The 24,502-nt window shown below is 56.7% G+C and overlaps 3 protein-coding genes across 7 annotated transcripts; all 3 read right to left on the bottom strand.

Moving 5' to 3' along the window:
- Positions 1 to 6,966: 6,966 nt before the first annotated feature.
- On the bottom strand, positions 6,967 to 10,507 carry RAB7B (RAB7B, member RAS oncogene family). 5 transcript variants are annotated; one of them, XM_071768485.1, is made up of 7 exons: positions 10,394 to 10,507; positions 10,034 to 10,287; positions 9,037 to 9,098; positions 8,789 to 8,915; positions 8,335 to 8,550; positions 7,927 to 8,052; positions 6,967 to 7,540 (listed from the first exon to the last, which is right to left on the bottom strand). In XM_071768485.1, the coding sequence occupies exons 2-7, from the start codon at positions 10,181 to 10,183 to the stop codon at positions 7,460 to 7,462; spliced, it is 762 nt and encodes a 253-aa protein (XP_071624586.1). In that variant the 5' UTR covers positions 10,184 to 10,287; positions 10,394 to 10,507; the 3' UTR covers positions 6,967 to 7,459. The 5 variants fall into 5 exon arrangements, with proteins under 5 accessions (XP_071624586.1, XP_071624588.1, XP_071624587.1 ...); XM_071768487.1 differs by having other exon boundaries at positions 10,405 to 10,507; XM_071768486.1 differs by lacking the exon at positions 10,394 to 10,507 and having other exon boundaries at positions 10,034 to 10,345.
- Positions 10,508 to 13,435: 2,928 nt separating this feature from the next.
- CTSE (cathepsin E) lies at positions 13,436 to 17,827 on the bottom strand. The gene is made up of 9 exons (XM_071768490.1): positions 17,660 to 17,827; positions 16,763 to 16,919; positions 15,985 to 16,102; positions 15,072 to 15,190; positions 14,774 to 14,973; positions 14,402 to 14,524; positions 14,179 to 14,320; positions 13,984 to 14,082; positions 13,436 to 13,797 (listed from the first exon to the last, which is right to left on the bottom strand). The coding sequence occupies exons 1-9, from the start codon at positions 17,725 to 17,727 to the stop codon at positions 13,633 to 13,635; spliced, it is 1,191 nt and encodes a 396-aa protein (XP_071624591.1). The 5' UTR covers positions 17,728 to 17,827; the 3' UTR covers positions 13,436 to 13,632.
- A 1,874-nt stretch (positions 17,828 to 19,701) lies between these two features.
- Positions 19,702 to 21,558, bottom strand: AVPR1B (arginine vasopressin receptor 1B). Its single transcript, XM_071768556.1, has 2 exons — positions 20,595 to 21,558; positions 19,702 to 20,009 (listed from the first exon to the last, which is right to left on the bottom strand). Exons 1-2 carry the CDS (start codon positions 21,556 to 21,558, stop codon positions 19,702 to 19,704), a joined length of 1,272 nt encoding a protein of 423 aa, XP_071624657.1.
- Between the last annotated feature and the right edge of the window lie 2,944 nt (positions 21,559 to 24,502).

The raw sequence follows: 24,502 nt of genomic DNA, 5'->3' as shown, positions 1-24,502 counted from the left end.
GTGTTTTGTTTTGGTTTTTTTTTTTTTTTTAAGGGCAGCCTGATAGGCACGGAGCCTGTGAAAAGGAAACAAGTGACATGGCAGGAGGACCTGCCCATGAGCATTTGCTGTGGTCCCAGCCACAGGGACCTGGGTCACCAGAGGACCTGGTCACAGTGTCCTGCCCACGAGGTACCACGGGAGGAGAGGAAGCAGCATCTCTGCTGGCACTTCTGAGCTGCCTGGACAATCAACTAATGCTACAAGAGACTTTTCTGCTGTTTCAACTGGAACCTTTTGGAGTAGAGCTCCACCAATTAAAGATTTTTTTCCCTCTCTCTCTCCTCAGCTGAGGAAAAGGACCCAGTGGTGCAGATGTGGTGCAGATGTTAGGGCTTGGGCTGGGACACTGGCAGGGTAAAGTGCATCTTGTTGGGTTTCCTGCCCACCCAGCACTGGAAAAACCCAAGGGAATTCTTGATCCAGGGCAAGGTAATTTGTCCCCAGGGGATGATTTACATGAGACCTTCACTCTTGCTCTGTCCCTTCCCAATCCAGGTGTCCCTCCCACACTGACAGACTCACCACCAGTTCCCAGTGCTTGGGGAGGGCTGGCAGGTCCCTGCTGCTATTCCAAAGTCCTGGTGGGTGTGATCAGGTAACTGAAGAGTTTTGCCCTATGGAGAAACCCGTACAGGCACTGATGGTCCTTTGACATTTCTTGCAACAGGTGGTGCAGTTCTGGTCAAATTCCACTTTCAGCAACTAAAAATATAACTCTGATTCTGCTGCTTTCTGCTTTGGCCCAACTTGCCCTGTGTGGCCCAAGCCACTCTGCTGGGATGTGTCCACAAATTTCCAGGGAGCACCAGAGCTGCTCAGAACACTGGGAGGCACTGGGAGGTGGGAAGATGGACACATGGACTTCCCCAAGTCAGAGAGGGAGCCCTGGGTGCACAGGTGCTTATCCTCTGCTCTGATAACAACATGCCAGGTGCTGGAAGGAGCAGATTTATTTGCAGGTGATTAATATTAGCACATATATTGCTCTTAATGAGGGTAATAACTCAGTGGTGATTTACTGCTGGAGAGGGTGAGAAAGCTTCCCCGGAGCCCTGGGGTTAGAGGCTGTGGGGATGGGCAGAGCATTCCCGGGCTGGAGGGGGATGGTTCTGTGGAATTCTGCTGGTGGTGGGACCTGCTGCCCTGCCTGCCTGTCCCTTCAGGCACCAGCAGTGCACCTCAGCCCGGGGTGTGGGAGAGCAGAGAGCTTCTGAATTCCTGCGGGGATCAGGAAGGAGGTGGCGGATCCTGGAGCAGAGCGCTGGATGCTGATGGATGCTCTGCCCTGCCACCTGCCAGCAGTGTCACCCACGTGTGTCACCACACAGAGCCTGGCTGCAGCAGGGACATTCCCAAGGACTGGTTATCATGGTTTCCTTCTGGCCCAGGGCCTGGGCTGGAGGCCACGAGAGGTGCCCGAGCTGCTGGCTCCGTGGTGCCGGGTGATGGAGCCACAGGGCTGGCCTGAAAGGCAACTTCCAGCTTTTAACTCCTCCAGTTTTTTTTTTTTAACTCATCGTGGGCCTCCCCCTGGGATGCAGGAACACTTGGTTGGTCTCACCAGCTGGCACAGAGCTTTATCCATGGAGGAAGGAGGAGGATGATGTCCTGGAGGGAGATGGTGGGCTTATTGACAGAGCCCAAATAAAAGGTGGAATGCAGAAAGACATCGGGAGGTTCAAAGCTTCCCTGATGGCTCAGCCATCCCCAGGGATGTGCAGTGCATTCCCTGGTGAAAACTTAGAGCTGGGGAGAGGCTCTGCAGCTTTCAGGTTATCTACAAGAGGGAATTGCCATGTTTCATCTGCACATGGCCTTTACAACCTGCCTGAGCCCTGCAGGAACATCTCTGAAGGCAAGGGGAGGGGTGGCCTCCTGATGGGACTGTGTCCTCTGCACGTGTCTGTGGGACAAGCAACTTGTCTTTGGGAAGAGATCTCCTCCCAGGAGAGCCCTGGGACCACAGCAGAGCTGGCACAAGCACACCATACAAATCCAGCCCCAAATTGAAGCCTTAGCAGTGTGAGACATCCTGGCTGGGGGAGCAGAGCACGTTCTGCTGCCTTGCTACCAACCCCACGGACCTTCTGGAGCAGAGCAGGAGCCTCCAGTGCAGGGATCATCCCTGACAAAACCTTGCTGGACATGGGGGCAGCTCCTGGAGATCACCACGGAGCAGGAATGGGATGTGCATGGCAGTTCCTGAGCTGTTTGTCCCCATCAAAGTGCTGAGGCTGACCCGGCCGGAGTCTGCTGACAGCCTCAGCCCCAGCTCTGCCTCCGCTGCCCTTGAGCAAGGGCTGTTATCTTGTTTGGAAAAGAGGTACAAGATAGCTGCCTTCTCCCGGGGAGCACAGGGCTGCCCAAGGGCCAGGAAAAGCTGAGGAGCTGCTCCCAGGGCTGGGTGGGGAGCAGCCCCAGCCCGCACCTTCGGACAAAAATGCGCGGTGGCCCCCGGCCCGCGGGCTGCGTGTGAGGATGGTGATGGGCTGGAATCCGGGCTCTGCCTCCCCCCTCTGCTCGTTGCTTCCCCCCCTGAGGCTTTCTGCCCACCCTTTGATATAGGAGAGTCAACCAAAATGAGGCTTTTTAGCAGAAACAATTGGATTCCAGCAAAGGGAGGTTTTCCAACGTTAAAAAAAAAAAAGCAAAGAGGAATCTTTGCCCCCCTAAAAAATATGGGAAGGTGTGTGGAGGAGTTTGGGAGAAGCTCAGCAACACGCAGCTGCTCCCTCCTCCTTGACTCCAGGGTTTGTGCCAGGTGGAGAAGCTGCTGGAGCAGGGGACGTGGTCCCAGAGGAGCCACCAAGCTGCAGCCACTGCCTGTGCTGTGGCCTCGGGCAGCTCATGAGGGCCCAAATGCTCAAACTTCAGCGGTGGGAGATAAGAAGCCAAATAAAAACCTCTCATTCCTCAGGGCTCTGAGGTCAACAGCTTCAGAGACACTCAGGTGTTCGGAGGGAGGAGGGCTGCCTGGAGGTCCTGTGTGTGTCCCCCCCCTGGTTGGGGACATCAGGCTCTGGCTTTTTGGTGACAGAACTGGCAGAACTCTTTGCCTTCAGCAGGAACTTTGGGTTGTTGTGCTGCAGCCATGGCTGGGCAGTGGTGGCACCAGGCCAGGAGCCATCTGGGGGTGACTAAAAAGAACCATTGGGCATTTAAATCTGGAGAAGTCACTTGAGGACTGAGGGACACAATTCCTGGGAGAAATCTGTCTGGATAAGAAGTTCCCTGCCCTGCACCTTGCAGGGAGGATGGAGCCCTGGTCCACACATGCCCTGGGTCTGGGTCTGCTCTGGCCTTGTCCCCTGGGGTGCTGGTGGCCCCCTGTGCTTTGTGAGAACCAAGAAGGCTCAGCCAGGAGAGCAAGGAGAAGGTGCCTGCACTTATTGTTGGTGAAGTCACCATGGTTCACATCTGTCCCTGCTCACTCAGGACAGAGTTCAGCCCAGGAGAAGCCAAAAGGAAGAGAATCTGGGAGCTGGTGAGCCCATGGGCTGCCCCCTTTGCAGAGGGAGCAATCCCACCCTGGTGAAAGCATCTCCCTGGGTCTCTCTGAGATGCTTTTGCTGCTGTTCCTCCTGCCCACCCCCTGCACGTGGCCCTGGCCCGTGCACAGGATCCTCTCTGCAGCACTCAGATTTTCTGCAGGGCTTTAACACTGACTATGGTGAGGGGTGCTAAAGCCTCCAAGCAGAGCCCTGCCCCAGCCAGTGCCTCCCAGGACCTTGGGGGACCCAGGACCAGGACCCCAGGACCTTGGTGCATCCCTTGGGGAGCAAACCTGCCCATCCCAGAGGGGCTGGCACCAGGATGCACTTTGCTGCTGTCCCACACGTGGCTGGAGGGACTGCTGAGGCTTGGGACTCGGTGCTGACTTCAGCAGAGACCTGAGCTGACCCTGGGAATGGCCACAGCCCCTAATCCTCTGTACGTGCCTGCTCACAGAGCTTCTGTGTCCCCTCAGCCCCGGGGACAGCCCCGTACCACCCTGCATGGGGACACGGGCTGGGGCAGGGCAAGAGCAGCTGCCCTGGGGTGGGTTTGGAGGAGAAACATCGATATTTGCCCCGAGTTGGTGGCAATGAAGCAGAGGGTGAGGGGACAGCATCTTCTCCCCCCTGCCTGTGCTTCCAGCCATGGAGAGGGGGGGGGACAGTGACACAAATCCCATTGGTGTCACCCGCCACGGGCTCGGCCGAGGTGGAATAATGGGGCAGTGATGGAGGAAACAAAGAATAGTTATTCAGATAATTCCCAGCCTCAGCAGCACTGGTGCAGGGCAGCACGGGGGGTGCCAGGGCTCCTCGGGATGCTCCGTGCCACCCCGGGATGCCAAACCCGGAGCTGCTGAGCCTGTGGTGCCCGGCACGGGGCTGGGGCTGCCACCAGCACCTCCCAGCGTGGCACCTGCAGAGCCAAAACTCCTCCCGTGGCACTGGAGGGAAGGGGTAAGCTGCCATGGGTTTATTTTTCATGTTGGAAGCTTTTGAAAGGTCATCTGTGCCTTTGAACCTCTGGGGTTTTTATGGTGTTTGATTTTGTCTGGAAGCGGCTGAGGCTGCTGCGCTGCTCTCCATCCCAGCTCCTTTGTAACAGGAAAAGTTGAGGTTTTTTTCTTTTAAAAAACCTGCTCTGCAGATTTTAGGCTCCTTTACTCTCCCTGTCCCAAGCTGACTGAGAGAATTTAATTCCAGCAGGTGCCACAGGCTGGGGCAGCTGGAGGGACAGGGCTGGGACGTGTCTGCAGGCAGGGAGAGGCAGAGGAGCCGCTATCTGGCAGCCTCCAGCCAGGCACTTTGTGATGCAAATCCACAGCTTCCCAACAGGCTCCCACCCCGGGAACCAGCCAGAACTCCTCTGCTCTGCTTACAGGAGATAACGGGGAGCACACGCTGCATTTTTCCAGCGCTGGGGGTTGGAGGAGGGGAGGAAGAGCTCTCAGGAGCAATGGGACCTCAGAAGCACTGAAGGAAACCGCAGGATTTGGGGTCCTGCAGGTGGCGAGGGCCGCCCTGTGAGATGGTTTCCCCTCGCTGATCAGCATCCTCGGGCTGGGGATTTGCTGGGTTTTTTGTGGGAACCCTGCAGAGGCAGAGGGGCAGCCTGGCTGTGCTGGCCCAGCCAAGTGGAGCAGAGAGCCCAGGGTCACAGCAGGGAGGGATTTTTGATTTATTAATTACAGCAGCCTGGGGTGGGAGAGCTCAGGCTGATTTGGTTCCTTGATGCTCACCTTGGGCCAGGCTCTCTGCCGGGATGAGCTGGTGCCTCTGGCTGTGCAGGAACTCACTGACTCACACAAGGCAAATATTTTTTCCCCTTTGATTTTTACCCTGAGAAAAAATTCTCCAGCTGACCTTGTTAATCCTACACATTGCAAACCAACCCCCCCCCCCCCTTCTCCTTTATCATGTTTCTCCCCCCGGGTAGTGTTACCAGCTTAGCACCTCTGCCTGCTCCTGCCAGCATCCTGCCTGGCCCTGGGCCACCCCACTCAGGCTCCTGCTCTGTCTGGAAGGAGGATTCCCCGGGTGACCCCAACCTCCCCAGGGCTGCTGGGCTGCCAGGACCACCTTGGTGCTCCTAAACAGGAGGGATGGAGGGAGAAGAACATCTGGATGGCTGCAGGTGGAACATCTGCAGGGTGTGGTGCTCGAGGTCTCAGTGATGCCACCACAGATCCTGACAGCTCCCGGGCTTCAGCACCCACTGGGTGCAGCCCCAGGCATGTGCTGAAGGAGCACCCATGTTTGTTTGACCTGCTCAGCTCTGGGTGTCCAAATTGCAGCTTGCTGGAATAAAACAGACCAAGTTTGCCTCTGCCTCCAGCACTGGGAGTGTAATTAGGAACAATATGGCCATTGAGAGGGATGCTGATTAATCCCCAGTGTCCAAACAGCCCCTCAGAGCACTCTGGCTGTGCTGGGAGAAGAAGGGGGCTCTGGGTGGGCTGCCCAGCCCCACCGGGTGATGCTCTCCAGCTGCCTCTGGGATAGAGGGACAGAGGGTGTGCAGAGCTCAGGGAAGAAAGAGTTAATTCCCCCTTCCTCCCCATATTAAGGGACAAATCCTCTCCCCGGCCTGGTGCCCAAATAAACAGGCTGAGAGTTGCACAAGGAGCAGGGTGGGACCATCCCTGGTGCCTCTTCAGGCTGGCAGGGGCATGGTGGCACCACAGCCCCCCCTGCCCCCCTGTGCCAAGCTCTTGCTCGGTGTCACCCTGCCCACACCCCCCCTGTGCCCTGCTGCCAGCCCAGGTGGGTGCTGTCCCCAGGCTGTGTCACAGCTTGGTGGTCCTGAGTGGGAACTGCCACGGTGGGGCTGTGGCTCAGGGAAGGGTTGGGGTGGGACCATAATAGAGACCCCACGGCCCCTGGGGAGCCCTGTGGGACCACTGGGGTCAGTGTGGGTGGCTCTGGAGAAGGGTGACAAGAGGGCAGGAGGTCCCATGCAGAGCTGCTCAAGCAGCTGTGGGGCAGGGTGCCCACCCAGGGGTCTCCCTGGGTCCATCCAGCCCCCCAGCTCTGCAGGGAGCTGAAGCCCCAGGGATGCAGGGAGGGTGGCACAGGATGGGCACTGCCACCCCTCTGCCCAGCTCCATCCTCTGCGGGTGCCCCAAACGGAGTGGGATGGATTGTGGAAGGGAACAGGAGCTGGGCTGGGCTCCCTCTGCTGACAGCCACCCTGCCACTGCTGCACACCCACCTGGAATCCTGCCCGGGAGCCTCCTCCCCTCCCGACCCAAAATTTGTACTGGGAAAAAATAAAAAAATCCATCCCCCCAAAAGCAACCCCCTGCCCCGAGGAGCTGGCACAGGCTCAGAGCTGCTGGGCTACCTGGAGGGAAGTCAGGAACAGGGACCACGGGGCTGAGCCCAGAGCTCCCACCCCATGGCACCAGAGGAGTGTTTAGTGACACATTGGTATAAATAAACCCAAAATATTTAATTTCTTTAAAAAAAAAAAGAATCCCTGACAAAGTGCTTTACAGAGGATCCTCACCAGTGAGGCAGGGGGGGTTTGGCAGGGGCTGTGCATGAGCTCAGGAGAAACTGAGGCAGTTGCTGACCCCAGGCTGCTCTCAGCCCCATGCCATGGCCACCAGCCCCAGGGCAGCCCCCACACGCTGTGAGTGCCACAGGGCCACCAGTCTGTGTGCTGGGAAGGGCCACCTGTGGGCCAAGGTGGTCTCTGGCCATCAGGAGCACCCAGGGCTCCCTGGCACTGTCACTGCAGGGGCATCATCACCCACTCAGGTGCCAGACATCAGTGGATCGAGGGGGACGGGGCCACCACTGTCCCATGTCCTGGCCTGGCCACCCCCTGTGGCCATGCTGGGGTGGTCTGGGGGCACAGACCCCCTTGGGCATCCCGAGGAGCTGGGCTGGGACAGCCCGGGTGCTGCAGCATGCCTGGCTCAGCAACATTTCTTCTTGGGCTTGTCCTGGGGGGTGAGTTTGATGGAGTCAGTTAAATAGCTCTCAAAAATCCCTGTATGCTGGAAAAAAAGCAGAGAAGAGAAAGGGGGGGTGATGTCAGCTCAGAGCCAGCTTGGGGAGCAGAGGTCCAGTCCTCAGTCAAGACAAAATCCAGGGAAAAGCCCCCCCTGGCTCAGCCGAGGAGCAAGGCTCCTCCCGCTTGGTGTGGGGACACGAATGTCCCCGTGGGGTGGCCACTAGAGGACAGTGCTGGCATGCTGAGCGTGGCCACACACCCTGCTCCCATCAGCAGAGAGGAACAACAACACTTTTCCTTCCCCAGCCCCTTGAAGCTCTATTTTTAAGAGCTTAAACTCCGCTGTGTTTTTCTCTGACCTGGGGCTCTCCTCCACCCTCTCACCCACGGGGTGAGAACTCCCCACGGGGTGGGGGTCGGGGTTCTCACCGTGCTCAGTGCCTGCTTTGCCAGGGTCTCAAAAGCCTCTGCCACGTTGATGTTGTTCTTGGCACTGACCTCGAAATAAGGGATGTCCTTCTCCTTGCACCAGGCTGAGGCTGTCTCCTTGGGGACCTGGGGACAAAGAAGGATGGAGCCACCACCCAGCCCAGCCCAGGGCTGCCCAGAGCTGCTGGGGGGGTTTGCAGAGGGATTCTCCTTGTCCTGCTGGGGAAGGGCAGGGTGCAGGCAGCTCTCTGAGATGCTCCTGCTGCCTGCAGTGGGGACAACACGGAGGGGATGCTGCTTGTCCCCCCGGAGGGGTGCAGGGGAGCCCAGCAGCTCCTTGCCCAGAGCCCTGGTTTGCACGTGTGCATGAGGCTCAGCCCTGGTGTCCCAGCTCCCCTCTGCCCTTACCTGCCTGTCACAGATGTCTATTTTGTTCCCCAGCACCACCATGGGGAAATCTTGCTCCCTTGGGATGACTTTGTCCAGGAAGTCGTTTCTCCAGTTGTCCAGGGACTCAAAGGACTCCCTGTCTGTCACATCAAAGGCCAGCATGCAGCCATCTGAGCCTTTGTAAAAAGTTGACACCATGGATCGGAACCTCTCCTGTCCCCCCGTGTCCCAGATCTAGGGCAGAGAAGGGCACAGGTACAGACACAAGACAGGAGCAGCCAGGGGGGTGCTGAGCCCCCCAGAACTCAGCTCTGATCCCAGCATCATTCAGGGATGCTCAGAGCTGCTGAAAACCGAGCCCTGCAAATCCATCCCAGTATCCACCAGTGGGCACCTGGGGACAGCAGGACACAGAGGGACACGTGCTGGCAGGATGGGGGCTGACACCCAAGGCAGTCCCAGCCCTGCTCACCTGCAGTTTCAGGGAGGTGTTGTCCACAGCCAGGACTTTGGTGAGGATGCTGGCACCCAGCGTGGTGCGATAGTCCTCGTAAAAGGTTTTGTGCACGTACTGGTGCAGGAGGGAGGTTTTGCCCACACTGGAAGGAGGGAAGGGACATGGGTAAGCAAAGCCAGGCTCATGGGATCAGTGGCAGCAAAGAAGGGGCTCTGCACCAATCCTCCAGGACCGCCCCCTCCCATCCCCAGCGCAGCTCTTACCCGAGAGCTCCTATGATGATTATCTTCAGATCCACCTTCTTGTTGGTATCCATGGACGGGCCCTGTGGGATCAGAGGGGGGGAATCACCCTGCTGCAGGGGTGGGATCAGACCCCCGTGAGCCCCATGGTGCTGGCAGAAGTGTCAGGGCAGCCCCAGCCTTTCTCTGCTCCCACCTCAGCCATCCTCATGTCCCAGATGTCACCATGCCCGTGCTGTGCCTGCATCCCAGCTGTAGCAGGGACAGAAACCCCCGTGCTGAGCTCAGCCCAGCCCACACCTCCTCCCAGGGTTGGCTCCCGAGGTGCCCGTGCACGTCCAGACACGAAGCACCAAATCATCAACTCCAAAAGCTGCTGCCAGCAGCTTCCCTGCCTTCCCTTCCCTCCCTTCCCCTAAACCTGGCACACGGGGCAGGGGGTGGGCTGGGGGGGGGCTTTGAAATCACACATCCCAAAGCCCCCTGGCCAGCAGGCACAGCCCAGGGATGACACCCAGCCCGGGAGCACCCCAAAACCTTCCCTGTAGGCTGAGTTCCCAACATGTCCTGGTGTCCCCAAGGGCTTTGTGCCCGGCAGGAGCCCCGAGCCCCCACCCCAGGCGGGGACGAGCATCCTGCGGTGTCCTTGTGGCAGCGCTGGGATCGGCACCGTCCGAGGCACGGATGGAAAAGCTGACAGCCTCATCCCTGCATTTTTCCTCGATGCGTTGTCCAGCCTCACGCCGATCCCCCCCGCACACATCGCCCCAGCCCGGCCAGCTCTGGGGATGGGGAGGGTTTGGGGGGGTCCCAGGCTCTCCCGCATCCCCCTGCCAGCCCAGCGGTGGCACAGGCAGAGCCTCAGGTCTCAGCACGCCCGAACTTCCCAGCCCTTTTGCCGGAGAGAGTTTTTTTTTTATTTTGGGAGGCGAGTTTTCAACCCAAAATGGAGTTTCCCGAAGTGTTTTTTGGCCTCTGGTTCCGGGGAACCCCGTGCTCAGCCCCGCACATCACTCACCTGCCTGGGCATCCGTCTGCGGGGCTGCCGAGGCTCTGGGCTGGGATCCAACCGGTGTCCTGGGCTGGGAAGAAGAGAAGGAGAAGGCTCCAGGCCAGGGCAGCCGTCACTGAATCCCGGGAAAGGCTGCGGGGCCCCGGGCTGTGACATCAGCAGAAAGGGGCTGAGATCCTGCGGAGCCGCGGGCGGGTTCTGGGATGTCCCGGACTTTCCCTCAGCTCCGGAATTCTGCAGAGTTCACCCCAGTCTGGGGTCTGGTAGGGGAAAGAGAACAAAGCTCTGCTCAGCTCCTGGGGTTTGGAATTGACTTTTGGCCTCGCCTCCTTCATGGGATTCTTCCCCCTCCCCCCCCCCCTGTACTTTTTATCCACCTTCCAGGGATCCCTTATCTGCGTTCCTGCTGGGGGGTTATTTAGGGAACAAAAGCTGGATGAAGCTATCAGCAGCATCCCCGGAGTCCTCCGGAGCCACCCTGGACTTTGCCCGGGCAGCTCCGACAGTCTGGGAGGGGATAAACAGGTTTGGGAGCTGGGGACAGCAGAGAGAAGGTGACAAACAAGGTGGGGCTGGGGGCTCAGCCCAGCAGATGGGGAGGGGTCCCTTGGAGGGGGCTGGGGGCTCTTCATCCACTTTTCATAGAATCATAAAATCATAGAATTGGCTGGGTTGGAAGGGACCTCAGAGATCATCAAGTCCAACCCTTGATCCATTCCCGCTGCAAGGCAGGAGGAGAGGGGCAGGGTGGGCAGCAGGAGGTTTTAATCCCCCCCCATCCCTGCTACTCCCAATCTTTAGGTGCTCCCACTCAACACCACATCAGGATGGGAACCCCAGCAAGCAGAGCTGGTATCTATCTCCTGGGGGTGGGGTTTTGGGGACCTCAGCTGTGCTCCCAGTGTGCAAGGACAGGTCCTGAGCCTCTGACAAGCATTTGATAGAATTTGACCCCCCATCTGTGAACCTTTTTGGCTCCTCAGCCTGAAAAACAACCACCAGTGGTGTCCCTTGGCACAGGGACACGGGGGGACCTTTGGGTGCCTGGGTCCTTCCAAGACCCCCAGCTTTTACTTTTCCACTGGCTGTCCTTATTTTTTGCAGATTTTTTCCCGTAGACCTCTCCCATGTGATCTCAGGGAAGATCTCTGCACTCAGCAGGACCAACCCCTCCTCCTCCTCCTTCCCAGGTGTAATTTTGGGACCTGTCTGGCCAGAAAAATCTGTTTAGTTTTTTTTTTTTTTTCTCCCCCACAGGGCAAGTATGGGGAGGAGCTGGGATGAGGCAGAAGAAGCACCCAAGCCAGTTCTCACCGGTGGTGGGTAAAAGGCTGATGTTTCTCTGGAGCAGATCTCTCCTTATCCTTGTTTTCCAGCCTGTTTTTGCTGTGCTGCTTCACCTTTGCTCTCACAGCAAGACTTTTAGGTCCAACCCTCCTCCCTCCACTACTTCTGCCCTCGTTCTTCTCCACGGGTCCCTCCAGGGCTGGTGGGATGGATGTTGCTCACCCAGTCAGTTGATCAGTGCTGCTCCATGCCATGGAGATGGGGGTAGCAGTGGGGTTGCTGCAGCTGATGTCCTCAGCCACTTCTGCTTTTTTTTTGGGCAGGAGGGGGTCACACCCATCAGAGTGCCCAGCCCTGGCTCCAGCTTTTGTTTGCTTTCTCAAGAAAAGGGATTTTCCCGAAGCTTCTCTGCTTTCCTGGCTGCCCCTGCTGTGAACTTGGCCCTGGTTGAAGGCAGAGGGAGAGGTGGTGATGGCCAAGATGTTGCTCGGCAGCTCTTGAAACCACAGTTCCTGTCCTGATCTCTCCAGCAAGTCAGCAGTTCTGAGGAAGAGAAGTGTCATCTTTGTGCCCTGTGACAATGAGGAAGGGCCTGCAATGAGGAGATGGTGAAACACAGCCCGAGGGCTGCAGACAGGGAGAGGATGGGCTGGCAGGGCAGGGAGAGTGAGGGAAGGGGAAGAAGGCAAAAGGTGCCCAAGGGACTGAGCTGCTCCCTATGGCTGTTCAGCCACCTCTGTCCCAGGGTCAGCAGGACCCTCCTTGCTCCCAACATCCCCTGAGCATCCCCTGTGCATGGGGTGGAGGGCTGGAGAGGACCCCTGAGACCCACCCAGAGCACGTGGGATGCTCTGGGGTCAGGCTCTGGCCACCTCTCACTGCTGGGCAGTGTTTGGGGACACTGGAAGGTCCCTGGGGATGCTGCCCCAGTGCCTATGGCTGGGGGAACTGGTGTGCTAAGAGTTAAGCTGGGAGAAGGAGAGGAGACCTTTGTCCAGCTGCCCCTGCACCTTATCTGCCTGGAGCCCGAGGAGAAGTCAATACCGGAACCAGTTACAGAACCTGTTGGTCAGTGGCACAATCAATCTTTCCAACCAAGGCAGATATTTTCTTTTCTTGCAAGTCCCAGCTGCAGAGTTAACAACCAGAGCTGGTTTTCCTTCTCCATTCTCAGCCCAGACCCTGAAGTTTCCCTCTCTCTGCACAAGATGCAGCAGCCGGAGCTTGGGGACCCCAGGACCTTGTCCTGGAGCCATCCCTGCTGCAGGGCCTGGCTTTGGTGTCAGCTGGGAGCACCCAGCAAAGGCACTGACAAAAATAACCCCACTCAGCACTTCCCCTTCTCTCTGCCTCCCCTGCGTGTCCCGGGATGCATCACACTGAGCCACGATTGCTCACTGCCCACATCCCTTGTGCTGCCAACAAATCCCCCCAGGCTGCAGTGACTCACGGGGATCCCTGCAGCCCCCCACATCCCTCTGTAACCCTTCACAGCCCCCACATCCCCCTGGAGCCCTCCAGAGCCCCCCCAGCCATCCCAGGAGCTGCTCTGAGCACCCCCCAGCACCCCAGCTCTTTGGAGGCTTCTGAAGGGGCAAAGCAAAATTCCATGGGAATCATGGATTGTTCCAGGAGTTTTGTGGCACAGAAGGAGTCCCTGGGTCTCTCCAGTCTCCTCCTTACCTTCTCATCTAAGGGCATCATCAGCCCAATCTGCTGAGGCAGAACATCTTTCCCATGAACTGGCTGCTCCCCCAGCCCCTGCCCACAGCCTTGGGGACCTTGGGGACCTTGGGGATGTCCACAGCCACCTCCCAGGACTTTCTGCTCTACCTGGGCCAAGTGTCTTCTTCTGCCTCTGTGGAAATCCCAGCAAAGGACCCCAGAGCCCAACTTCCCAGATCCAATGCTGTCCAGGAGCAGCAGCATCTCCTGTTCTGCCAAGGCTCCCTCTGGAGCAGGGAAGCACCAGTAACCCCAGCATGCAGGTTGGGTGCACTGGGGTTTTAGCTGGATGGGGAGGAGGGCAAGATCCAGGGAAAGAGGATTTCCCACCCCAGTGCAACCCAGATGAGATCTGCAGGGCTGCTGCTGTGCTAATTGCAAGCTGAGCGTGGAAGGTTTTGTTTTATTCAAACTTTTATTGAAAAAGCAGATCACAGAGCTGCTCCAGACATTTTTTTTCCACATTCACTCATGAAATGATTTCCTGGCATGGAGTGAGCTCCTGCTGGGCTCTTTGGCTGCAGCCCCTGGGGGGTCTTCACCCCCCCAGGGATGCTGATGCAGCCCCCATCCTCTCCTGGGTGCCTCAGCCCCTAATGGGCAGCAGGGGCCAAGCCCACCCTGTTGTTCCCACGGTCAAAGACGGAGTAAAACTGACGGATAAAAACGTCACCCAAGATCCAGAGGGGCCCGGTGGGAGGGGGGATGTCCATCCCTTGGAAGCCACTGCTGCAGAAGGTCATCCCATCACTGTACTCCTGGGGATGGAGAAGTGGGAAGCTGGGGAGGAACCCGAGAGCCTGGAGCACACGGTGCCACGCGGGAGTGGTGACAGTGGGGTTTGTCACCCACTGGGGACACGTGGCTCAGCTCCCAAGCTGCTTCTTGGCCACCTCATCCTCCAGAGCCGTGGGGAACTGGGGGTGGTGGGGCCACAGCCATACCATGAGGGTGTAATCCTGGGCACTGAGTGTGTAGGGGAGCCCCTGGATGGTGAAGGTGACGTCGGGCATCTCGCTGAGGTTGTTGCAGTCCACGGTGCACTGCAAAGCAGCCACGTGGCTCAGGACTTGGGGGGTGATCCCTGGGGTGGGGGTCCCAGGGCTTTGCCCTCTCCTCTCCCCACTCCTTTCTCTCACCTCTCCATCCACAGGAGTGGCACCAATGTAGTTTTGCAGTTTTTTCACCTCCCTGCTGGGGCCGGTGATGAGCGATGTCCCGGTGTCCACGATGGCCTGGCAGCCAGTGGCACAGAAAGCCACTGTCCCATCCAGCTGGATGCTGGAGGAGGAAAGAGAAAAGGAGCAGGAGGGACTTGTCCTGCTCCTCCAGCCCAGCCCAGCCCTTCCCAGCAGCACTCACTTGTCCAAATGGATCTGCCAGTACCCTCGCTTGGTGACTGGAACCCAGTTCAGGGTCCCTGTGAAGCGGGAGGGGTCAAAGCCACCAAAAAGCACCTCCCCTCCCAGGGAGGATTCAGAGTTCCTGGAGGGAGGAGGAGGAGGAGGAGGGAGGACACATGAGGGATTTTCTCCCATTATATTTTGCTCATCACATTTTGCAGTGGATTTCTACCCCCAGACACTGGGGGTTGTTGCCTTTGGGCTGAGCTCTGTGGTGCTGGACACAGGACCAAAAAAATCTCTTCACCACCCCAGTAAAACATCATTTTAGCTGCCCTCAGAAGCAATGCCTGAGCCTAAACAACTCCCCAGAGCAGAGCCATGTCCATACCTGCTCATGTAGACAGAGAACATGGGCAGCTCCACCAGGTTTTGGGCTATCATGTTGTCAAAGACCGGGGTGATCCCCCCCACAGAGAGTGAGGGGTAAGCGAGCCCCAGGACCCCATCAAACCCCGCGTCCAGGAAGGCTCTTCCTGGCTCACTGATGCTCTCTGCAAACTCCTGGTTAGTGACAGTGAGGCCATCGATCTGCAGGGAGGAGGAGGAGGAGGCTCCGTGGGGATGCTGAGGCTGAAGACAAATCCCAGGAGCATTTTCCAGAGCAGGAGGGACCAGAGGTGACTCACGGTTACTTGGTCAGAGCCGATGACCCCCGTCAAGCTGCCAGTGCCATACTGGATGGAGAAGGGGGTTCCTATCACCTGGTAGGTGCTGGACTGGGAGGGATGGAACTTGGTGTGTGCAGCTGGGGGAGGAGATGGGAGCTCACCAGGGATGCTGCTGGTGAGCACATCCCTGGTGCAAACCCGTGGCAAAGTGGCATCACCACAGTGCCTGAATCACGGGCACAAAGCTGAGGGAAAGGGCTGCTCACCAGCCCAGGGCTGTGCTGGTTTTTGGAGGGATAAAACCCACCCCCCTTTAACCTGCCTGGAGGGTGCCAAGTGTGCTGAGGGGAGCAGGATTCACTCCCATCAGATTTTCCCAGACCTGAGGATCAGTTCTGCTGAGCCAGCTCTTTTCTCCAGCCCACCCTGGGCTCTGCAGAAGCACCCAGGGGCCCTGGGGCTGCTCAGAGATGCTTCAGGTCCCAGGGATGGACTTGCAGGGTCAGCTCATCACTGACACCTTCACGTTTGTCCCCTGCCAAGCCCCAGCAGCCAGCCTGGAGCCTCTGTGCCTGCCTGGTTCCTGTCACCCAGCCCTTTGCTGGGGAGCTGTGCTCTGTGCTGTCATCTTTTCTTCTTTGTTTAAAGGCTCTCACACAAGAACAGCCTCAAGAGCACATCTGGTACCTCCCCCCGGGGCTGATGGTGCTGGTGCTGTGATTCCTGCCCTCTCCCAAGCAAACAAAGCCCCTCTTGCCCCAGATTTGGGTTTTCTGTGTGTGCCTTGGAGGGCTTGGGGAGGTTCCTCCAAGGTCCCTGGGCTGGGCGTGCTGGTGACCCCACAGCCTCTCTGTGTCACCCCAGGGGTGTCACCCAAGGTCCCAACAGAGATGTCCAAGGGGACACAGCCAGCTGGGGAGCCCCTACTCACCACAGGCTCTGCTGCTGCAGTAGACTGATGGCACCCAAAGGTTGGAGGAGCCCGTGTCAAACACCACAGTGAAGTTCTGGGGGGGAGTCCCGATGGAAATCTGCCCGAAATACTCTATCTGTCAAAGAGCAGAGCTGTCAGCCCTCAGCATGCCAAGAAAACCTGGGTGAGGGGAGTGGGTGCAGGGGGTGGCTGGCACCCGGGGACTCTTTGATCTGTCAGAGCCACACGGTGCCAGGTGATACGAGGAGCCAAATATTTAAGGAACAAGGCAGGGTGAGAACAAAAGGCAGGAGGTGGCTGCAGGCACCATCCTTTCCATTCCGAGCTCCTGGGGAAGGTTGGGCTCTGAGGGGACCCTCATCAACTTGGGGACACGAGCCCAGGGAACACCCTCCTCATCCTCTGGCTGCTCTGTGGTGGGATCTGCTCTGCTGTGTGAGATGTGTGTTGGCTGAGGAGGAAATCTCTCTCCACATTCCTGGAACAAAGGAGCAGGCAGGAGCAGGCAGGAGCAGGCAGGCAGAGAGCCCTGGCATGCCGGGGCACTGCCGTGCTCCATTAGCAGGCAGGGGTTTAATGAGGATAATTGTGTGCTGCTCATGCAAATAACGTGTTTGGGGGTGTCTGCAGCATATTAGAATCACAGAATTTCTTGGGTCGGAAGGGACATTTAAGATCATCCAGTTCCAACCCCCCTGCCATGGGCAGGGACTCCTCCCAGCAGGTCGGGTTTTTGAGACTCCACACCCCCAGCCCCGGGTGTCACCACACTTACATCCAGGTAGTTGATGAGGGGCTCGTTGGCCTGGGTGAAGATGGTGCAGACCTCTCTGTCCTGCAGCCTGTCCAGCTGGTAGGATTGCCAGAAGTGGGAGAGCTGCCCCCGATCCCGCAGCAGCTGCCGCAGGGACCGGTGCCGTGTCAGGGTCACCCTGGGGCAACAAGGGTCCTGGTCACTTGCTCGGGGTCATGGGTGCTGCTGATGTCCCCACACCACCACCCTACAACCACCCTGAGGGTCCCAGTGCCCCCGGGATGCTGGACCCTGCTTCTCCAGAGGCACAGTGAGACGTGGGAGGTTTCACTTGGTTTGGGAGGCAGCAAAGCAAGGGCAAAACCTGCCAGAGAGCCCCCCAGCACAGCTCTGCTGGCACGACCACCCTGTGCCCAGCCCGAGGGGACTTCACACCAGTGTTTTCTGCCCCAGTTGTTTGCAGAGCCAGCAGCTCACCCTCCAGACCCCACTGCATCCTCATCCAGAGGGGTGGAGGTGGCTGTGGAGCTGATGGGAGTGAACCAAGGAAGCCACACAGGATCCCTGCTTGGTTCCCACATGGTTCCCAAATGTCCCCACATGGTCCCTGTGTGGTCCCCACATGGTCCCTGTGTGGTCCATCCATGGGCCCTGCACAGTCCCTGTATGGTTCCTGTGTGGTCCCTGCATGGTCCATCTAGGGTTCTGTGTGGTCCTTGCATGATCCCTGCATGGTCCATGTAGGGTTCTGTGTGGTCCCTGCGTGGTCCCTGTGCTGTCCCACTGTCCCCACGTGGTCCCCACCCATCCCGTGCTGGGGAGCCCAGCTCAGCCCATCCATCACTGGCAGGACCCGGGGGAGGGGGTGATGGGGAAGCCCCTCCGAGATCCCGGGGAGCACCCCAGGGACCCCCTTACCTTTTCAACCCCCTGGCCAGGGAGAGAGAAAGGACAGGAAGGAGGAGGAGGAGGAGGAGGAGGTTCATGGCTGCAGCAGTGCGGGTCCCGAGGGCTCTGCGGGTGCGGGGCCAGCGCTGCGGAGCTGCTCTTATAGGAGCCGTGTGCCCGGCCCCGAGATAACGCCCGTTCAGTGTCAACACCGGGCTTTGGCATGGAAATGAATCACGGCCACGGCCCGGGCGAGGCAGAACAAATGCACCCGGGGTTAAGTTTATCCTTGTGGGCGGGGGGGCTGGCAGAGGCAGGACCTGCCCAGCAGGGGCTTGGGTGCTGAGCAGGAGAGGGATGGGGTCTCCATCCTCATGCCAGCCCCTGAGCTGGAAATACCGTGGAAATACCACTGGAAATCCGTGGTCCAGCTGGTGAAAAGCTTCAGGTGCTCCAGGGGGTGTTTCCTCCCTCCTTCACCCCCAACCACCCCCAGGCTGGTGGGGATGCAGGGAGAGCCGGGGGATGCAGGGACTGGATGTGCTCGTGGCATCAGGCAGCTGCTGGGCAAAGTTTAAGAGGCAAAGACTAATTAGCAGTGATGAAGTGCTCAGGAATCTGCAGCTCTCCCTTTTAAGCAGCAGCCAGTGCCATGGCAGCAGGGCTCTGCAGAGGGGACAGCTCTGTGTGGCCTTACAGCCACTAATGGGCATTTCCCCAGTGGCTGCTCTTTGTTTGGCACGGGATGGCTGCCTCATTAAGCTTCCATGAGTGCAAATAAAAAATGTTAATGAACAAATAAAGCCTTCAGATATGGAGGGGAAACGAGTGGGGGGAGCTGAGGCTTTTCCTGCTGCCACCATGGCTGGGACACGGGTGCTGTGTCCTCCTTCCCTGGGCTCCTCCACCTTCCTGGCACGGTAAGAACTGGGAGGTGTTGGGGTTTTCTTTGTTATTTTCCAATAAGTTGTGTTCAGGTAATTAATGGGGTTTCTACCCTTCGCGGTGTTCTCATAGAATTTCCATTTATCCCAGTTAGTCCTTTTTATCTCATTAAAGTCCTGGCCCTGGGAAATGAAAACCTGGGCTGGTGAGGCACAGGGACTGGACCTGGGGCTGATTTGGGTTTCCTTTAGAGGGGTCTTGTCTGTGGCTTCCTGGGGAGATCAAAGGTTTCTCCAGGCATGGCAGATGCAGCTGCTTTTTCCAGTTTTTCCATTTTCCCATGCCCAGGTTGGTGGCCACAGTGTTTCATACTGAGTAGCTTTTCTCCATAATTTTTATTTATTTCCTTTTTAAGCTGCAGCTGGATGTACCAGCCCCCCCCTCCTTCTCTTCCTGATTGTATATTCATAGAAGAGATTTAAAAGAAATAAAATTTCCTTAAACAAAACCAATTGCAGCAAGTGCCAGATCAGCTGAAAGCAGCAAGTTGAATGTTGAGGACATGGTTTATAACCCCAAAATCCTGTCAGAAAATCCAGCCTAAAGGGGCATTTGGCTTCTGAGATAAACGTGAGCATGAGCTGCAGCACAGACAAGCTGAATGCTTTAAGCAAAATAGTTTATTTAGTGGAAAAGATCCCAAATTGGATCATCATAATCTGCAAACTCGTGACAGCAGATTCAGTGTTAAAATGGGAAGATTAAAGAAATAAAGAGGCCAAACCTTTCGTTCAGAAATTGTCAAGTTAAGCAAATATATTTCTACTTTCTTTAGCTATTTTTAAAGCAGTTTTAAAACCCAGACTCTTACAGGAAAATCGAAAGTTCATTTCAAGTCAAACAAAATGGATTTTCAAATCTTTCTTTCAGGAGCCACGACAGTGCAAAGCTCAGCCCTGTTTGTCCTGCGAGTTGGGTAAAAAGGCTCTGCTGCTCCTGCACTTCCAGCTGGGCCTTGGGAATGTTGGGATATTGGGAATTCTCTGGGGATGCAGAGGGGAGAGAGGGACCACGTTCAGCCCTCTCCTTGGCCTGTGGTGCTGCCAGTCCCTGCCTGCCCCCAGCATTCTGCCAGGCAGAGTCCCTGGGGTCACATCTGGTGGCAGAGGAGGGATCCTGGGGACATCTCAGAGCATCCCCGACTCAGTCAGCCCCTCCTGGCAGGGGGGGTCGGTGTCCTGGGGGCTGTCCCCGTGCAGGGGGAGGCTGGTGGGGCCAGGCTGCTGGCTGTGGCTCAGGATGGTGGTTTTCCTGCTGCAGAGGCTGCCACTGGAGATTTGTCTCCTCAGCCCGGGCCGGGGGTTTCTCCAGCAGGAGAGGCAGCGGGCAGCATCCTGGAGCAGGTGCCCGCTGAAGAACATGTAAATCCAGGGATTGCAGCAGCTGCTGAGGCTGGCCAGGAGCATGGTGATGGTGAACACCACGTTGGTGGACTCTGGGGAGGCAAGGGAGAGAGCTGAAACATCCCTGAGAGCTGGAACAGGGATGAGACACACGTGGCAAAGATGTTCCCATTACACCTTTGCACGTCCCTTCAGGTGATGCTCTGCAGCCATTGCTTTTCTGTGGGTTTTCTGCTGAGAGCAAATACTCTGCAGACACTTACATATATATATATATATAAATACGAATGGGTTTTTTAATATATATGATGGTTTAGGCTAGATATTAGGAAACATTTTTTCACTGAGAGGGTAGTCAGGCATTGGAATGTGGTGGTGGACACCACAGTGTCCTGGCACTCCAGGACAGTGGTGGAGTCCCCATCCCTTGAGGCATTTAAAAGGTCCACTTGGACCCGGTCCTTAAGGACATGGATTAGTAGTTAGATTATGGTGTTGGTCAAAGGTTGGACTGGATGATCTTGGAGGTCTCTTCCAGCCTAAACATTCTGTGATTCTGTGACTGGGGAGTGAATCTGCAGCCTTCCCTACAGCTATTAAAATAATAAATAAAGAAACCTGCCCTTGCCCCTGGCCCTGCTCCGGGCTGCAGCCCAGCACCCCAGCCCCTTACTCACCATCATCAGGAGCATCTTCGTCCCACACTGACCACATCTGCACGCTGAAGAAGGGTGCCCAGCAGGCAACATAAGCCACCACGATGACAAAAGTCATCTTCACCGTGCGGATCTTGGCGCGGGAGATGGTGCGCACGCTGCTCACCCGGGAGGGCTGCTCGCTGGGGCACTGCCCCCCCTTCTCCGAGGGGCAGGGGCCTTGGGGGGCAGCTCCCGCGGACCCCCCGGCACCGCTCTGGGTCTTGCCCTTGAGGTTCTTGCAGATCTCGTAGCAGATGAGGCCGTAGCAGACGGTGAGGACGGCGACGGGCAGGATGAAGATGCACAGGGCGGTCCAGGTGATGTAAGCTCGGGCTCCCCAGGGGTACCCGAAATCTGCCCAGCAATCCAGCACCCCCGAACCTTGCCGGACCTCCCGCAGGGAGAAGATGAAGATCTGGGGCAGGCTGAGCAGGGAGCTGAGCAGCCAGGTAGCCCCGATCATCAGGTAGGCTTGGCGGCTGGGCTGCCGCAGGCTGCGCAGGGGGTGGCAGACGGCCAGGTAGCGATCCAGAGTCATGCCGATCAGCATGTAGGTGGAGGCGAACATGCTGAGCACCTGCAGGTACTTGACCGCCCTGCAGAGCGGGTCGGGCCCCAGGAAGCGGAACGTCACCTCCCAGATCATCTGCGGCAGCACCTGGAAGAGGGCAACCCCCAGGTCGGTCAGTCCCAGGTGCAGGATGAAGAGATGCATCCTGCTCATCTTCCTCCTCAGCCGGGACACGGCCAGCACCACCCCCACGTTGCCCACCGTGGCTACAGCCAGGATGGTGGCCAGCACCCCCACCTCAGCCTTAGCCAGCTCCTCATCCCGGCTGTGCAGGAGGTTGGGGTCCCCCGCCAGGGTCTGGGGGCTCAGCAACCCCGGGCTGTGCCCTGCCCGGCGGTGCTGGGTGCTGTTCCAGCCCTGGATCGGCTCCATCCCTTCGGGATGCCTGCAGGAGCACAGGCGGCTCCACCCTTGTCCCTGACACCTTTGTGCAGCCCCTCCCTGCCTCCTCGGGGCTGTCCTGAGCCCGGGGGCAGGACGTGCCTCCTCCTGCGGTCCCCACCCTGGGGGCGGGTTGTCACCTCCTCCTGTTGTCACCTCCTCAGGTTGTCACCTCCTCAGGCTGTCACCTCCTCAGGTTGTCACCTCTTCTCCCTTGCACAGCCCAGAATCACTCGGCTGCCATTCATTCATTTATTCATTTATTCCCCTCCCTGGCTGGGCTGGGATCTCTGCAAATATTCCCGATGAGCCAAGAGGTGCAAGAACCCCTGGTTCAGCCCTTGATCTTTATCTCTTTGTCTTCACGGAGAGTTCCCAAATCCCTGTTTTTTTCCCTGGACTGCTCATCTTGGATCTCCCCCCCTCCCCGTGCTGGGAAATAGAGGGGGGAAGGGGATCGTTTGCAGGGGCTGATCCGGCCGGGATATCCCAGGGAAGTTGTTCCCAAGAAGTCTGCTGAATAAAGGTTTGCAGATCCCCCCTAATCACCAGAAATTAGAGCAGTTTGTACCTAATTAAGACATTCATCCTCCTAAGAGAAACTGTGCATATAAAGTGCCCATGGCAGGGGGGTGCCTGGCTGAGGGGCTGGAATGACAGACAGGGAATTATTGCAGGGAATAATGGAATATTCTGTTTGTGAATCAGCTGGCTGATTTTCTGGAAGATTAATGGAGGGCACTGCAAAACAAACCAACCAACCAAAAACCAACCTGCAAAGGCCTGGGAAGTGGAGATGAGAAAAAAGGGATCTTTAAAGTGTTGTGAGGCAAGACTCAGCTTTTGCTGGCACCACGGTAATTTGGGAGCAATTCCTTGGGAATTACAGCTCTTACATTTTCCTCTGCCCAGCCCAGCCCACCCACACCTATTTCAGGTGTTTCCCATGAGCCAGCCCTGGGGCAGCAGAGGTTGGAGGTGCTGCAGGGGAAGGAGGAGGATGCTGGTGGGTTTTTTTGTGGTTTTGTTTTGTTTGTTTGTTTGGGGTTTTTGGGTTTGCTTGTTTTTTGTTGTGGTTTTTTTTTTGGGGGGGGGGGAGGTTGTTGTTTTTTCAAGCAAAAGGTTTCCCACCAGTGCTTTAAGCAGGTTTTGAATTTTGATTTCCCATGGAATGAGAAAATGGACACATTCTGCTGAATGTTTTTTTGGGTTTTTTTGTTTGTCTTTTTGGGTTTTTTTTTTTGGTGTGTGTGTGTGTAGGGGGGGTTGGGTTTTTTTTTCTGATAATGAATCTTTTTGTGCTGCCATTTGTATGAGCAAGGACATATGTGCAGTACCAAAGGTAACCCTCAGGGCTCTGTGGTTCTGGTTGTTGCTGTCACAGGGTGACCTGAGCCCTGAAACACTTCAAAAAAGCTGTTGTTCCAAACTCTGTGTTTCCTCCCTACCCTCTGGGGGTGATGCTGGGGTCTGGAACCATGGAACTGGATTTTTTAGCTCTTAACATTTGATTTGTCAAGGTAAGAGTGTGTTATGTAGCTAATTTCTGGCAGCTTAGCATCAATGCACCATGAAGCATGGCAGATAAAATGCTGGTTCTATCACCACAGGAATTGCATCCTGTTCCCCTTTACTGGAGAGCACAGGGGGGAGGGGGGAGGTTTTGTGATTGCTGAATCACTTGGCCCAGTAACTGGTGAAGAAAAATAAATAAAACTTATTGCCTCGACTTTCCATGCTGCTTTGGCTCCCTTTTCAACACAAATATTCTATTTGTGGTATTTGATGGTGCTAAACTTTGATTGCTGACAGCACAGAGCATGCTTGGTCTGTCTGTAGCATTTAATCACTGAAATGCCTCTTGTGGTTCAGGGCAGGAAACAGCAAGATGTGGCTCATTTTGAGCTGGTTCAGATGCTATAAAATTAATGGTGTTGCAACTGCTCTGGGATCATCTGCCTGGCCAGGCTGGGGGCAGGAAGGGGAGGGCTGGGAGTTCCTGGTATCTAATGCTGTGTTTAATGCCAGCTCCCTGTCAAAATGAAGCCAGGAATGATTTCCACCTCCTGAAAATAGAAACTGCTGAGATTTTCCACTTCTTCAAGACTTCAGGCTCTGCAGAAGCCAAGCTGCCTCTTGCCATTGACCTAACTCCAAGCAGGCTTGGCCTTTGCTTTTCTCAGGCTCGGGGTGACTGGGAGCTGGGAACTTGATGGGGTTGGATTTTTGCTGCTTGCAGAGTTCTCAGAGATGTGACCTTGTGGGGTTTGTTCTCTTGGGGAACCAAATCTCTCCCCTCTGTGGGCACCGAGCAGGGGATGGGGTGGCAGCTGCTCCTGGGAAGGTATCAGCACCGCCCCAAAACCACGTGAAATGCCCCAAAATATCAACCTGGCCCTAAATGGACACCTGGCCCAATATTTGCCTGTGATTTTACCATCTGGAGGGAGAAAGCTCTGCTGGTAACTGGACAGCACTGGCTTGGTGAAGCTTTGAGAGCTGAAGTAGGAGCTGCTCTAATTTTTAGGTAATTATAAGCCAGATGTGTCAGTCAGTCCCCCCCTTTTCCTCCCTCTCTTTCCCTCGTTCAGATTTGGGATTTTTTCCATCGTATTAAGACCTCTGATGCTGCTCAGTATCAGAGAGCATGTCTGGGTGCAGAAATAAATATGCAAAGCATGTGGGAACTGCCCCAGAGCAGTGCCTGCACACTGCCAGGCAGAGCCAGCACTTTGGATTTTAATGGAAAAAGCATTGGAAGCTGAAAATTGGCAAGCAGAACAACAAAAGCTGACAGTCTTGCACTGAAGAACTAAACTTTAAAGTACCCCTGCTTACAAACACTCCCTTCAAGATAAACTTGGGTGGCTGAGCTGCTGGCCCCAGGGATGCTGCCTCCAAACTCTGAGTTTGGCTCAGCCCTTGCAGCATCCCT

Source organism: Heliangelus exortis, chromosome 25 (assembly GCF_036169615.1).
Source record: "Heliangelus exortis chromosome 25, bHelExo1.hap1, whole genome shotgun sequence".
Lineage (NCBI taxonomy): Eukaryota > Metazoa > Chordata > Aves > Apodiformes > Trochilidae > Heliangelus > Heliangelus exortis.
Note: the sequence above shows the minus strand (reverse complement) of the source record. Positions and strands in the feature narration are given on the sequence as shown.